A 14,662-nucleotide genomic window follows, 5' to 3' on the forward strand; every position below is an offset into this window, starting at 1 on the left:
ACTGTACATACATACGTGCAATAAATATAACAGTAATTTGTATAAACATATATAAAGTTATGTATATAGTATTTGTAAAATGATTTAGTGCAAATATGCAGTGTATGGTATTGCACTTGTAGTTCCTGAGACACAGGTTTGATGTGCACTAGTCATTTGGGAGAGGTAGAAGGAGGGTTTATGCGTTTGACTGCCTGAGGGAAGAAGCTGTCTTTTAATCTGTTAGTCTTTGTTTTGATTGTTCTGTATCTCTTCCCAGAGGGCAGAGGGGAGAACAGGTGATGTCCAGGGTGAGTGGTGTCCATTATAATACAGCAGGCTTTCTTTCTAAGACGGCCAGTGTAAATGTCTTTGAGGGGGGGAGGTAGTGTCGTACCAGTGATACGCTCTGCTGCTTTCACCACTCGCTGTAGGTCCTTCCTGTTCTCTTTTGTGCAGTTGCTGAACCACACCGTGATGCAGTAGGTCAGGAGGCTCTCTGTTGTTGACCTATAGAAATTGGTCAGCAGGTGATGAGGGAGGTGAGCATGTTTTAGCTTCCTGAGGAAGTAGAGTCTCTTCTGGGCCTTCCCCACCTGATGGGAGATGTGTGCAGACCAGGTGAGGTCGGCCGAGATTTGCACACCAAGGAACTTAAAGCTCTCTATCCTCTCTACCTCCTTTCCATGAATGCAGAGGAAAGAGTGCTCAGTGTGCTTTGATCTTCTGAAGTTCCTTGGTTGTAGAGATGTTTAAGTCCAGATTATTGAGGGAACACTATTCTGTCAGATGCTGAACCTCCTTCTTGTAGGCAGTCTCATTATTGTCCATAATCAGTCCTACTATGGTGGGATAATCAGCAAACTTGACTATGGTGTTGGTAGAATGGATGGGGGAGCAGTCGTGTGTGAAGAGCGAGTAGAGGAGAGGGCTGAGGACACACCCCTGTGGTGTGCCAGTGTTCAAGATGAGTGTGGATGATGTGTGACCTCCCATTCTGACATTCTGGGGTCTGTTGCTTAGAAAGTCCAGTATAGTATAATATAGTGAAAACAGTCAATTTTGAAATACAGTGGGGAAAATATTTATTTGATCCCCTGCTGATTTTGTAAATTTGCCCATTTACAAGGAAATTAAGGGTCTGTAATTTTATGGTAGGTTTATTTTAACGTATAGAGACAGCATACCAACCAAAAAATCCAGAAAAAAACACATAATATATAGGTTAGAAATGGATTTGCATTTCAGTGAGTGAAATAAGTATTTGTTCCCCAAGCAAAACATGATTTAGTACTTGGTGCAGAAACCCTTGTTGGCAAGCACAGAGGTAAGACGTTTTTTGTAGTTGGTCACCAGGTTTGCAATCTTCAGTGTTCTGGCTGAGGGAAGGAGGTTCTCGTCCAAGGTTTTACAGTACATGGCCCTGTCAATTTGCCCCTCAATGTGGTGAAGTCGTCCTGTACCCTTAGCAGAAAAACAGCCCTAAAGCATAATGTTTCCACCTCTGTGCTTGACTGTAGGGATGGTGTTCTTGGGGTCATAGTCAGCATTTCTCTCCCTCCAAACATGGCGAGTCGAGTTAATGCCAAAGAGCTCAATTTTGGTCTCATCTGACCACAGCACTTTCTCCCAAGCCTTCTCTGAATCATTTAGATGTTCTTTGGCAAACTTTAAATGGGCCTGTACATGTGCCTTCTTAAGCAGGAGGACCTTGCGGGCGCTACAGGATTTCAGTCCATTGCAAAGTAGTGTGTTACCAATGGTTTGCTTGGTGACTGTGGTCCCAACTACCTTAAGATCATTAACAAGCTCCTCCCATGTAGTTCTGGGCTGATTCCTCACCTTTCTCATGATCATCCTTACCCCATGAGGCGAGATCTTGCACGGAGCTCCAGACCGGGTGCGCCTTGTTAAATTGTTCGTTTTTGTGATAAGTTTGATTTTAGCTAGTAATTTGATGCTATAAAAACGGGACGTGTCGTTATGGTTGATTGGGTCTGCGGGAGTTTGGGCGGGAGTTTGATACCACGGCTCCACCTCACAACACTACTGCGTAGACTCTGGCTCCAAACGAATCTCTACTGCGCAGACTCGGGCTCCAAATGACGTCATTTACTCAAGATGGCAGCGGCCATACTGAGATGCTTTGGCTTCAGTTTTCTATAGTGGAAGTAATAGGAGACGCGTTGTCCATCTTTTTTTACAGTCTATGCTCCAGACCAAGGCTGATTTATGGTTGTTTTGTGTTTCTTCCATTTCCGAATAATCGCACCAACAGTTGTCTCCTTCTCACCAAGCTTCTTACTGATGGTCTTGTAGTCCATTCCAGCCTTTGTGCAGATCTACAATCTTGTCTCTGACATCCTTTGACAGCTCTTTGGTCTTGCCCATGGTGGTGTGAGATGTTGGAATGGAAGATTCAGAGTGTGTGGACAGGTGTCTTATACACGTAACGAGCTGACATTAGGAGTAACTTCTTAGGTCCCGTCCACACGGAGACGTGTTTAGCTGTATACGCATAAATTTTGTATCGTATAGGTGTTTCGTCCAGACGGATCCGGCGTTTTGGGAGAGTGAAACCGATATTTTTTGAAACCGGGTCCCAGAGTGGATAAATAAAAAAAATTGTTTTCGTGTGGACAGCGAATCCGTATATTTTCTGAAACGATGATGTCATCAGCCCACGTCTCGCCCCTAGTCAGACACCGCTACGTCACGTAACAGCAACAAAAACATGAACAAACACTGAACGATTGTCTTTTTATTAACTAACATTAACACAGATTAATAAATGTATTGTTCCATGTTCGTTTGTATACCGCGTGCAAGGTTTATGCGCATAGTACAAGTCTTCTCCTCCGTTTTTAGTGTATCTCTGTGGCAGAATTACAGCGCCACATACTGTTCTGGCATGTATACTACATCGTTTTGTGACGGTTTTGTGGTTTCGTGTGGACGCAGATATTTCTTGAGACGAGGGGGAAAAAAAGATCGGATAGGGAAAGCTAAGGCTTCGTGTGGATGTAGCCTTAAAGTGGCAGGACTAATCTGTGTTCCACATGGGCACATAACCAATCTGTGGGAGCCAGAATTCTTTCTGGTTGGTAGGGGATCAAATACTTATTTCACTCACTGAAATGCAAATCAATTTCTAACCTTTATATAATGTGTTTTTTCTGGATTGTTTGGTTAATATTCTGTCTCTATCCGTTAAAATAAATCTACCATAAAAATTACAGACCCTTCATTTCTTTGTAAGTGGGCAAACTTTCAATATCAGCAGGAGATCAAATAAATATTTTCCCCACTGTATTATTACAGATGTATTTTCAAATATTATTACGATTTACTATAACACTTTATTTTAAATCGAATGATCCTTCAGAAATCATTCTAAAATGCTGATGTGCAGTTTTGTATTATTATTAAAGTTGAAAACAATTGTGCTACTTAATATTTTTTGTAAAAACCATGATACCTTTTTCAGAAGTCTTTAATGAATAGAAATGTATTTGAAATATATATTTTTTATTTTATTTTAAAAAACTTTTAAATGGTAGTGTGTATTTATAAATAAACATTAAGTTAGACTAATAAATGCTTTAAAAAAAATTGTTGTTCGTTGTAAGGTCATGATAGCTAATGCAGGTTAACAAATTCTACCTTATTGTGAAGTTTTACCAACAATTGCTTTGTCAAACATTAAAAAATGTAAAAAGAGAATTATTAATATTTTTAAAACATCTAATCAAATGCAACACACATTTCCGTGGTCATGTAAATATTTATGGCTGGTAAGTTTTCTGTTTTCGTGGGCCATTGGTGGGTGCAGCCCTAATACTAAATCTAATAAGGTCTTAATTGATTTGTGTTTGGTTGTCGGCCTGTGCAGATGTCTCCCGCCCCTCCAGCCCAGCACACAGCCAGCACAGGTGGGCGGCGGCGGAGAACCACCAGCGAGGACCCAGACGAGAAGAGACGGAAGTTTCTGGAAAGAAACAGAGCCGCTGCGTCTCGCTGCAGGCAAAAGAGGAAAGTCTGGGTGCAGAATCTGGAGAAAAAAGCAGAAGACTTGAGCAGCATGAACGGACAGCTACAGGTGAACGGACGGCTACACACACACACACATCAGACTGTCTTCGAGTGCATTTGAGAGCCAGACAAAGATGGTGATAAAGTCATTAATGTAAATTAAGAAGTGTGTTTGCATGACAGCCACGGCATGATTGTTGGAGTCTCCTGCATCGATATGGCCCTGTCAATAAAGACGTTTCCTCCAGATGTCATCGGCACACAAGCGTGTCGTCTGTTCTGTCGGAGCGTTTGTGAGCTGCCCTGGAACTCTCTGAGGGAAAGCCGTCTCTTTCTCAACCCCCGTTTTGTAGCAGGCAATTAGGATCCGACACTGACAAGTTCGAAACAGTTCACGTAACCGTTGTCTCTGCTGATAACGGAGAGTGCGGCTCGGCGCCGGCACGTTCCAGACAATTTAATGAGATGTGCCACTGTTTATTTGCACGCTGTCTTTTTTATTTGTCCGTTCAAACAAAGCGCAATGGTTTCGCGACGGGGTGGGGCAAGTGCGATTAACGTGTGGCTTATATGAAGGAATAAACTAACATGAAACAGATGGAGAACTGAAGAAGGGTGTTGGGTGTAGAACAGAATGTTTTGCGAGCTTGATCGGAGAGAAGGTGTTTAATACGAGTGCATTTATCAGCACTGATAGGCTGGTGTAATTGTTCCTCTCTGCCCCGTTGGCCCAACTGATCGGAGCGTAGAGCACTAATGATGCTCAATTACGTTAACATCATCCTTAACTGGCTTTTTAACGAGGTGTCAGGGTTTGCCGACCAGCGCACAGCAGCACTCGAGCCAAACATCCCCACTGTGCTGTCTTTATGGATGCAGCCGGTCTGTGAAAACATTAAATACTTTAATGGCCAGAACAGGCCTGATCTTACTGCTTCGCCATCTCACTGAAAACAGCTCCAGGGACAGTTGAGATTCGTCAGATTTTAGACATTTCGTTTGATGTTTTTTGTTGAAAGGCACAAAGGGTGGACCATACCTGAAGCCATATGTCAGTTTACATGTTCATGTCATTGAAAGTTCATAATAACATGACTGCATACATTTGAATTATGGTAAAACACATGGTAGCAAAATTATATTTAACTTCCAGAGCATGTTAAATGGTTCTTTCTTCCTTTCAAATATCAAAATCGGTGTAAATTTTGATATTTGGTCAGTCAGGGTTGTGGTCACCCTGTCAAGGTTAATTTTGTGATAAATACTTGTCGACTGCATGATCCTGTTTATAACACTACTTCTCACCTGATGTATAACACACTGATCTACATAAAACACTGATTTGAAATTACTTATTATATGAGAAGAAACATGTACAGAAAGACATGCACTTAGCACAGGTAATAATTTGCCTGGAGCAAAAGTCAAATGTGTCATTATAAAAAATTTCTGACCAGAGTTGACCAGTCAAATTCCAGAAAGCTAGGCTGATTATTATTTATTACAGTAAATATTTATCTATCAGCCATTTGCCACACTGCTCTGTAGATATCGGCATGGCAGTTGAACACCCATACCAGTCCACCGCAAACGTGCGCGTCCTATTTTAGGATATTTAATATCGGTGCCCCTAAGCCTTATGAGTTATTTTCCAGTACCTAATAATAAAAACCTGTGGTCAAGCTGAGCTCCGAACGCCATTACTGAATGGCTGAATATTGGAGTCTTGGGTGCATTTTGATGTGATGTGGAATACCGAAAGAAGAGAAGGAGGGAGGGAGGCCGACTTTGTGGTCGTAATGGAAGATGGCAGTTTGTGGTGAACGTTGCCATAGTGTCTAAAACAGCTGTGTTTAAATCTGCAAACCGTACCAGCACTGCCAAGATAAAACAGATGGATTGAAATAAACTGGCTCGCGTTTAGACTGCTACATTAAACGTCGGCCATGTTTCTGAGGAACATAGAAAGCTTTTAAATCTGCGGCGTTGTGCCCTTCTTTCGCGCCCGTTCGGTCTCTGTAAAGTCACCTTCACTGTTAAACAGCCTGTCTTTAGTGCATGCAGATCTGCACAGCCCCATGGGAGTCCTAACGGCAGACGAGAGGAAATCTCACCAGAATGGGCGACAGTGTTTCGCTGACGGAGGGGACCGCTCTCTCTGTGTTTCTCTCTCCTGGGACTCTGCCATTAAGCAGCTATAATTGTGTCCCAAAAAAGCTTAAATGAAGAAGAGCTAATGATCCTTTTCTGTTGATTCCTCATCTTCTTCCTCTCTGTCCAGAATGAGGTGACTCTTCTGCGTAGCGAGGTGGCCCAGCTGAAGCAGCTCTTACTGGCTCATAAAGACTGTCCCGTGACACTCCTGCAGAAGAAATCAGGATACCACCGTGAGTGACCTCATCACCGAAACACAGCACATTCACACTGTCCACGAGGCTATCGTTAGTAAATAACTTTTAATAAACCATTCGTTTCTGGTTTGAAACAATTTGATGAATCCTTCACTGAACTGAGTCAAACCAGTTACTGAATCAACATGATTCATTTACTAATGAAAATGTGTAAATGGACCACTAACTGAAAAATTGACTGTTTGTTATTGTCCTCTTGCATTATTGACAAACTATTTTCCTGTTGGACACTGTAAAGCTACCTTGACACAACCAGTATTGTATAAAGCATTATACAAATAAAGGTGACTTGACTTGACTACTAGGATACTAGGGCAGTGTTTTCCAACCCTATTCTACGGTGGCCGAGAGAGCTCAACGCACTGCAAATGAAAAAAAATACATGCGATAGAAAAAACACCAGCGAAAGAAAACATATTCAGTTTGACAACACATGCGCTGCGAATACTCACAACACAACCAAATACAGAAACGCGCTGCAAATACACACAGACCACATAGGAAATGTTAAATGGATCCGCAACAAGTGACGAACCTGGCTGGGACATGCTTATCAATGTCTGCTCTGAAAGGTGAGATTTTTGTTTATTTTTTGGATATTACTAGCTTAAATAAGCTGTCAAAATTTTGCTATTAAAAGAAAAAAAAACATGGTGTAGAATATATTATATAGTATATGGTTAAACCACGGTAACCACAAATTAACCATGGTTTTGCTACATTACCATTTGTTGGTTTGTTTTTTTTTCCCAAATTTGTTGAGTTTGTTTTTGACTATAACAGGTGAGTGTTATTCCTAATGAGTTAGGTTTTTGATGAAATGTGAAGTGGAATGTGAACTACCCCTGAGTGTGAAATAACACAGATTCATCTTGTCTTATTATTACCGCAGAACGCCGAGGACTCAAATATTTGCCCAACAGCGATGTTGGCTAACAAAATGATCCCCGCTGTATGTGGCGCTGTCCTCTTTAAGATGAGTGATAAAGAGGCATTCAGAAACCGAGGGCTGCTTTTGTTACACGCACGTCTTTGGCCGTTACGCTTTAATGACACCTTGTGAGACGTGCAGATCTGCGGCTCGTCTGCCATATGCAGCCACTTCATATCAATTAGCTGTTGTCACAGGGATGGAGAAGCGGTTGTGGGAGCGATTGCATGTGCACGACTGCCGGCAGTATTTCCATGACACTAAAACTTAACTGTTGCCCACGCCGCTCTGCTGGTGTGTAAGCACTTTTTGTGCATAACTTCCAACGCTTGGATTTCACACCGTGTCCGATACGTTGCTGGCTTTGTGTGTGCGTGTGTCTGCGTTTGGCTCAATTTGTAACCCAAGGCTGACTTGTATTGACAATGATTGCTTCCAAAATGAGTGTATTATAGCGGAGAGCCTGACAGAAGTGCCGTTTCGCAACTGGGATGCGCCGCTGCAGCCGTGCAGTTCATTATGCGCCGGCATTGTTAAGCACCTTGACTGACAGGTCTCATGCATATTATGAGCAGGATGCTTGTCGGGTGAGATGGTGTTGTCAGGGTGCGATTCATTTGGTCGGTCTTGGAGAGGTAGAGGAGGGTACGGAGATGATCGAACCCATTCCTCAATCCTGTTTATGCTGCCAATGTCACCGAACACTGCGAGGGGTCATATATTAGTCACCTGTGCAAATGAGACTCGCAGAAGAGCATCGTTCCGTCTTTGCAAACAATGCCAGTTTGTGCCACATTCATCGCAGGACAGAGAAGCAGCAGATGGTCATCACTTGTCAAAGAACGGTCTTAATACGGTGAAAAAGTGCAGACGTCAGTGCAGGTTTCATTCGGTCACCTGAACGCTCCCGTCTTGTTTGCTTCATTACAGTCTGTTAGGCCTGAAATATATGAAAATCGCATTGTACCTGGTTGGGACAGGTGTAAAATATGGCCGACGAGATCCCGCTTGGCAAAGCGTTTTCATTTGTGATTGCATACTTAAGTAAAGTATGTTTCTGGCCTTAATCTCTCTGCCCTGGTAGCAGGTGGGGGAAAATTACCCAGGCTGCCCTGCAAACAGGGCAGGCCGTGCCTCCGTTTGGCATTGCACAAGCCCCATCTGCTCACAGTGGAGATGATCCGAGAGGAGGTGAGCGGAGAGCGGTCTCCAGAGCATGTAAGGCTGTGTATGATAATATATCACCCCCTTTCCTGCTTAATACCATTAGGAGTAATTACAGATGCCTGAGCATGGAGCCGAAGAGAGGAGAAAAACCAGTTCTGATTTCCGAGTTCGACCTTACATGCATGGAACAGCGAGGATATTTGTAACCCCATGTGTTGCAAGTCACCAGACTGAAGCCCAGTCAATTCAAGACACCAGATCAGAAGCGCGCACACAATCAGATACCCTCGCATTAATTACCAAGTGCCATTTCAGCGGTGCTTGCTTCATTAGCTATATTAATTATCATGGTAGTCTGCATTTCTATGCAAGTTAGAGCGAGAGCGAGCCTTTTTTCATTCCCTTCCTCATCAGGAGCCAATTAATTCAATGCAACTGCAGAACAGCTGGTGGCATTTGGACCGCACATCTCTGCCGCTCTCCTGTGTGTGTATCATTAAAATCAGGTGCAGTAATTATCTGTCGCTGCAGTAGTTGGCAGGAAAGAGAGGGGATCGTGGGGAGGGGTGCGCGAGTCTGGCCACACGCTACAGCCTCTAATATAGCCTGATGATGTTGGTTTAAAATGACATTGTAACTTTAATTAAAGGTTACAAAGCAAGCGCAGGGATTAATAAAAGACAAAGCATTGGACTGGGAAAGTCTTTAATCGCAATCATGCCAGCAACTCATCTGCTGCGAAAGAACTTTAGATGTTCGCGGGGTCAGAATGTAGCTTTCTCCCGCCACACCATCGCTCGTTAGCATAGACAGTTAGTTCCTGACGGTAGATGTCAACACTACAACTCAAGAGTCATCAGTCACATGGTGATTACGGGTCAGGTGAGGCTGAAACAGAGATGGTGCCATACTTTCAGGGGGCTTGTGAAGATCTAACGTTAAAGATCAGAACAAGCGCTACAGATCCTGAGTGACAAATTTCCTCATCGCTAATTCACAATAAAAATATAATCGCAATAACTAAAACGCTTAGTTTTTAAACTAAAACAAAACGCTTGTTTTGTTTACTGTGTTGAGACGTGCTGAGGTAGCGTTTGGTCTTGTACTGTATCGCATACCTTGTCAGTGTCATGCGCTTGCTTAGCCCTTTGTTGTGATAAACAGTAAAGTGTGTTTAAGCGCTAGCAAAAGACAGTGTAAAGAAATACTCTTTTGAGAAAAGCAGTCAATCAGCGGAAGTTAAAAGCAGATCGTAAGTTTATTTAATTTTATTTCTTGTCTCATTAGTGTTTAGCAGTTGTCGTTGCAAGGAAACGCTTGTTTTGTTTACTATGTTGAGACTAGAGCCGTCGAGAAACAGAGTTGCGACCACTGATCTATAATAGAGATATATGTATTATGTATAGATCAGTAGTTGCGACACACTTTGATCTCGCCGCCACGCGGTCACGAGGTTCATGTAGCTCTCAATAGTTCCAAACAACTCCGCGCTGTCAATATATTTGAATGGGTTTAAATAGGATAGACAGCAGTTTCACTATATTTGCAGCAATTTCTAGTGATTATTAACACATCATGTGCATTGATTGTGTATTGATAACTACGCTGTCTGCGTTTTACAATCGCATTTTATTCTGGGGAGTGATGAAGAGACGGCATTAATATTTTTTTCTAAAAAAAATTTTTTTTTTTTGTTATTATTTATATTACAATTAGCGTAGTATTTAGGGTTAAAATAGAGAAAATGTTTTTAAATTCCAATGCAGAGGCAAATTAGAGACGTTTTGGTGGCCAGAAAAATAATATTCCTATGTAATGCCATGGTTTAACCACTAGATGCCCGTATGGCTGATTAATAAATATAGCCTACATAGATTTAGCTCTACTCTAGTTGCTGTAAAGAGTTTTAACGGTCATAATAGCTTATTTATTTATTTATTTTATGTTTTGCATTGTATATTTAGACATTATCAAACACTCAATGGGCCTCATTCATGAAACATTCGTAAATATAGGAATAAATTCTGAGTAATTTGCGCGTAAAACGGACCTTCCCGAAAACTCTCCTCCGGATTCACAAACGCTTCGAAAAGATTAATAGGCCATATGCCTAACAATAAATATTCAATAAAGTGTGTCCACCAAAGTGTTTTTAGCCAGCTGAAAAATGGCAGATGCTCTTCTGAAAACGACCAGCTGGTGGTGCTGGAGAACGCTTTGGTGGCACAGCGTTTTTCCAGCTGAGACGCTTTGATTGCTATCATTTGGAATATCCACGGCAGTAACGCATTACTGGTATCTCATTTTGAAGAATATTATTACTGAATATAAAAATGCAGTAACCAGCAATGTTAACTTCTCTATTGTCGTTCAATTGTTGTACAAGTAGGATGATTGGTCGGTGTAGCCTCGTATTTGTCCCGCCCCTCCTCCATTGATTGGACGGCTGGGTAAAAAGTGACAGTGACAAGCGCTGCGTTTTACCCAAAGCTAAACAGTTTATCAACTCCCAGCTACAAAAAAACAAAAACAAAATCAGAGCAAACGAACTTGTAAAATATTATGATGGCAGTGCATCAAAATTCAGTGTCATCAGTTTGCCAAAAAGAACACAGAATGTTTTACGCACCATTTACACATGGCAGGGAGCAGGTGTAAATTTCTTTCGTACCAACCAACATTTTGAAAATACGAACACTTTCATGAATCCGAAAATTGACGTCAGAACAGCTTTATGAAAGATTTACAAAAAAATTTGTTCTGCTCATGTTTCATGAATGAGGCCTAATGTTTATAAGTTTTGCTTTTTTTAATGTTGAATTTAAAAAGATTAATTACTCCCATCCCAGTATTATTTTATGACATTTATGTAAGAAGACAATATAAGTGAATGTTAAAAAAGGCCAGCAAATACGGGATTTAACCCAATAAAAAAATGAAAATAACGTTTAAAAAAAAAAAAAACACAAGGCAAACAAACTGCATTCAGGGAAACTCTTTCTTGTATTCCTCTAATGGGCAGTCTTCACTGAAACTCACTCAACTTCCTACAGGGAGAGAAAGATTGCAGAAAGACTAAAAACTTAAAAATATGACAACTAGCATCTGGTTGTGATCGCTATTAAGGTGTTCCTCACGTTATCTAACTGCAAATATAGCATAACTGCCTATTATCTAAAACGAAACATTAACTATAACGCGTTTCATAAAATACAACTACTGGGCAGATTTCCGAAAGGTAAACTAATGCGTTAAAATGCCAAAAACTGCTGTAATTTCCTCAACTTTCTGGCGAGTGTGCTTGAGAAGCACTGAAATGAATGGGCTTCAATACAGGAACTATTGGTTGTTTGGAACTATTGGCTGCTCAATGACACGCTTTACTTCCGCATTCCTCAGTTCCTATGGAAGCCTATGGGAGTGTCGCAACTCTTTGTTTCTCAATGGCTCTGGTTGAGACCTGCTGAAGTTGCATTTGGTCTCGTACATTTAATATTTAAAATGTAATTATTTTTTTTACATTTTAGTGTATTTTTGATCAAATAAATACAGCCTTGGTGAGCATAAGAGACTTCTTTCAAAAACAAAAACAAAATTGTAATTATTCCAAATATTTATTTATTTATTTATATTTTTATTTTTACTTTTAATAACTTTTTAAATAGTTGTATTTATTTCTTTTCTTTATGACTTCTGGTTTATTCTTCATACTGGAAGGTCAAGTCAAGCACTTGTCGCACATGGTGTGCTCTGGTTGTGTATTGAACATTTCAATACAAATATATTTGACACATATATTTGGTCATCTGGGTATTCCATATATTATATTGCTATTTTAAACACATCCATGGTCATTTGATTTTTTTTTTTCCCCAGATTTAACCGACAGTAATTTAGACAACAATTAAATGCAATGTGTGTGAAAGCAGTTAAGAGTTGTCTGTGGCTGTGTGTTTCAGAGCTGGATAAGGAGGACAGCTGTGGGGAGATGTCTGTTCCCAGCAGCCCACAGAACGAGGCCATCCAGCACAGCTCCATCAGCACATCCAACGGCGTCAGCTCCTCCACAGCGGCCCTCGCATCCGGCCCCGCTCTGGGGCCCGCCGCAGACCACAGCACAGAGGAGGAAGACGACTCGCACATGGGCGGTGCTTCTTCCTCTCACACCCAGTCTTCAGGAAGCTGATCAGGCCTCTGATTGGTCGCTTTGATTCCTGGCAGCCATGTTGAAATGAGGGCGATGAGAGATGTTCCCTGGAACACTCCGGTCTTGTCTCCCCTCTGTTTTCATTTGAGCTCTTTTCAATCCAGCGCATTTCTACAAAGAGTACAGTAGTCAGGGAAGGCACTTGGGAGGTTATGCAGAAAGTGTACTGATTGTTTTATGGTTTTTCCATTTGTGGTGTTTTTATCGAGTTAAGGAAGGATTGAGACGATGTGTCCAAATGTATCCGGATTCATAGTGAGAGGAAACGGACTTACTGAAGCACTATCAGAGGCTTGAAGATGGAAGAATTGGCCACTTTCTAATTTATATGCGGTTTATATTTTGCACATGAAGGTAGTGAAAGGGTTTTTATTGTTTGTTTGTTTTTTTTATAAGCGATCATTGTTTGACACAAGCAGTAGCGTTAAAACATATCTGATCGTCGGTCTTCTAGAAATAGTGACGTGTTGTTGTGTGAATGTTTCATATGGTTCTTGGCATGTTTAAGGAAGATTTTCTGACATGAATGATTGTTGATTGGGCAGTGATTGTAGTCACCATGCCGGCTATTCAAATGCTTACTTCTGTATGTGCCATTTACAGGTTATTGAAATCACAATAACACATTTATTTTACAATTTACTTACAGTGAAGTTTTAGGTGAATTAGTGAAATAGACTTGCCTGAGAGCTTTTCATGGACTTATTTTGAATGAAGTGATTTTTTTCCGCTTACTTGCAAAGTGGCTGACTTTGTATTTGTGGTGTCTGACTCTTAGAAACATTGAGAAAAGTTCATTAGTTCATTCGCTTTGGTTGTCTTTCTGATTACAGTGTAATTAAGGAAGCATTGTATATGCCATTATGATGAAATCATTGTATGTGATCTCTACTGGTACTATGTTTGTCTTAGGATCATGACGACAAAAAAAAATCACCTGAACAAACCTTTAAATAAGGCTTTCCGAACCGTCTTCAGCAATTCTGTCTTTAGCATAAAACTCGACAAAACTGAAAAGGAACTGGAGCTGCTCTTCAAAACAAACAATGACAGATATAAAACTACTGTCTTTTAAGTTCTATTATGAAGTTATGCTTAGTGACGATTACTAAGTAAGAAAAATAGATGAAGTCTTTCATTATCATCCTCTTCTCTCTTTAAATCTATTGGCTTACTACTGTGTAGTTCTACAAGACTTTGCTGCATTTTGTTCTGCTTTTAAGTCAACTTGATTTTGGTTTCAAAGGTAAATTTGTATGACGGTCGTTCTGTGCTTGACCTGCATGACTGAATTCTCTAAGAGAACTGGACCAGTGTTTCAACCATGTCTCTGTTGCAGTTGAACATCTTGTTACTCTTAGATTTTCAGCCGGGAAATGGCAGCTTTACAATGGGGGGGTTTTGTTCTTATTTACTAGGTCCACTTTGGAAAAAAGGGTGTGATAATTATTGTGTAGGCGGTCAACTTGTAGCTTGTGAAAGGTATGTATAAATTATAATAAAGTTGTAATAAATCTTTTAATAGCTATTTAAAGCATCAGTCATTCTGTAGATTGTGTCATTGAATGAAACTCTGTTTTTTTTTCGCTCTATTGTCTTGTATTTGTTTTATTTGAATTGTATTTTGCCTTGTAAACTCTGCCATCTAGTGCAGAATCCTGGAAAATTCAGCTCTACGTTTTGTCACAGCTTTGCCTAAACATTTGGATATACTGTTGTAGCTGTTGATTTGCTGGTACGTTTTTGTGGGCAAACTGTTATTCATTTGGAAAATGAATATCATCCCTGTGATCGTGATGATCCCTAATCCAAATAGCAGCCTGATTTTCTCATTCTTCAAAATACAGTAAATAAGAAGAAAACAAATCATAACGGGTGTAAAAACAGAAAGTTACAACAATGCTGGCAAGATATGCAAAGTGCTGGCTTTACGAT

At 40.8% G+C, this 14,662-nt stretch overlaps 1 protein-coding gene across 2 annotated transcripts in view; it reads left to right on the forward strand.

Annotated features, from left to right (window-relative positions):
• Nucleotides 1-14,260, forward strand: part of LOC107671311 (cyclic AMP-dependent transcription factor ATF-2-like) — a 31,887-nt gene extending 17,627 nt beyond the window's left edge. For both annotated transcript variants that reach the window (XM_016464201.1, XM_016464202.1), the window contains exons 10-12: nucleotides 3,872-4,078; nucleotides 6,293-6,398; nucleotides 12,480-14,260. In XM_016464201.1, coding sequence (XP_016319687.1) covers nucleotides 3,872-4,078; nucleotides 6,293-6,398; nucleotides 12,480-12,706 — 540 coding nt within the window. In that variant the 3' untranslated portion in view covers nucleotides 12,707-14,260. The remainder of the gene's footprint in view (nucleotides 1-3,871; nucleotides 4,079-6,292; nucleotides 6,399-12,479) is intronic.
• The last annotated feature ends 402 nt before the right edge of the window (nucleotides 14,261-14,662 follow it).

This window comes from Sinocyclocheilus anshuiensis, unplaced genomic scaffold, assembly GCF_001515605.1.
Source record: "Sinocyclocheilus anshuiensis isolate Anshui unplaced genomic scaffold, SAMN03320099.WGS_v1.1 scaffold284, whole genome shotgun sequence".
Taxonomy (NCBI): Eukaryota; Metazoa; Chordata; class Actinopteri; order Cypriniformes; family Cyprinidae; genus Sinocyclocheilus; species Sinocyclocheilus anshuiensis.